Raw genomic sequence first — 1683 nt, 5'->3', positions numbered from 1 at the left:
TTGGCCATGCTGACGTACATCTCGCCAAAGGCCTGCAAAACCAAAACCATGTTAGTCAATCCACACAAAAATAATCCAACACAAATACATTCAAAAAGGGCCTAAACACTTACATAGGCAGAGGTGAGGATCGTCTTTTGGGCCCGGTCGATGAAGGAAGAAGCTGGAGTCCTCGCCAGAGCCTCAGGGTCGCTCTTCACGCCTTCCAGGAAGACGTTCACTAAGGGCACCTCCTGCCGGTGCATAGCCAGGTTGACCTCCTTCTTCTGCTGGCGTAGCCTGCCGAAGTCTACCTTCTCTACCCCTTCAGCGAACACGTCCTCCATGCCGAAGGGTAGCTTCGGCGGTGCCTGCAGATCAAATGGCGGCAGCCTCGGCCCTGACCCCATCACATGCTGATGAGCCTCCTCCAGAGCCTTCCTCTTCCCCAGCACGTCCGCGACCCGACCCTCATCATCATCCCTGGGTCGTTTCCCAGCACTTTTCTCAGCTTTCTTGGCCCGAGACTCCCTCAGCCGCTTCTGCATCTCGGCCTCATCAATGTCTACGGCCACCTTCGTGCTCCCCCTTATGATGCCAGCCACTGTCAAAACAAACAAAGCAATTCTATTACTCAAACTTATAAAGGCTCAGCACACAACAAAAAGATAACCCAGGTACTTACTTCCTTGCAGCAGTCCGGACTCAAACAAATTCTTCTGCGTGACTAGGTTCCCGCACTCACGCTCAGTCTCTGATAGCTGCGCCCTCACCCACTCAACTTCGTCTTCTTGCTCCTTGGAGATAGGGCCCCACTTCACTGAACCTGCATCAAGAGTTAAAAACTACTTAGCCATTTACACTGGCACAGAGGAAGTACAGAACCAAAAATAGGAGCCAAAACAACACAATCAGGCATTGGACAATCTTAAGGGATGGGGCAAGGACCTATAGACTGGAAGTGGGTAGGAATGTGCTGGACAACGCTCTTCCCTGGAGGACATTCCCAGTCCCCATAGGCCAAGCACCACCTGTTCCTCCAGGACTTTTGCGTTGTGGGCTTGTGTCCAATAAAATAGCCCCTCTCCTTCGCCTTTCGGCAATTGGCCTGTACCCAGCCAAAATTCCCCTGTTGCTTCGAAATGGAGTACAGGTACATGAACTGCTCAAACGTTGGCTCCCCTAACCCAGCCAACCACCAAGCGATATACACCCCATGAAGAAGAATCCAAAAGTTGGGATTATACTGCCCCGGTGCATACCCCAACTTGGCCAACATCATCTGAACCCACGGATGAAACGGTAGTCTGAAACCATGCCGATACATATCTGTAAAAATCATCACGGAGCCATCCGAGGGATATCTGACTACATCAGCCTCCGTGGGTAACCTCAAGCCCACATAGGCTGGCACACAAAAGTCTGTTCGTAGCTGGGCCAATTTCGCTTCTGTAAGTGTATTCCGCCTCGGCAACGGGACACCAACCCGGATGTCTAATCTCTCTGACACCGAAGCCACTGCTATACCCACAGACCCTGATGGTGATGCCTGGTTGCTCGAACCCACTTCTTGCGTCTGAGGCAAGGCTAGAACCCGATTTGCTATAGCCTCTAACTCTATATAATTTCTCTGCATCTCCCTATATGCAGCCGACCCAGAGTCTTCCCGATGGCTCAGCCCTCTCACCCCCAGGCCCTATCATC

General features: G+C 52.0%; 1 protein-coding gene across 1 annotated transcript; it reads right to left on the bottom strand.

Moving 5' to 3' along the window:
* LOC109947946 lies at positions 37-1166 on the bottom strand. The gene is made up of 2 exons (XM_020559772.1): positions 665-1166; positions 37-583 (listed from the first exon to the last, which is right to left on the bottom strand). Coding segments are annotated over exons 1-2 (483 nt in total). The 5' UTR covers positions 666-1166; the 3' UTR covers positions 37-101.

The sequence above is a fragment of the Prunus persica genome, chromosome G3 (assembly GCF_000346465.2).
Source record: "Prunus persica cultivar Lovell chromosome G3, Prunus_persica_NCBIv2, whole genome shotgun sequence".
Lineage (NCBI taxonomy): Eukaryota > Viridiplantae > Streptophyta > Magnoliopsida > Rosales > Rosaceae > Prunus > Prunus persica.
This window is presented reverse-complemented; position numbering and strand designations above follow the sequence as displayed.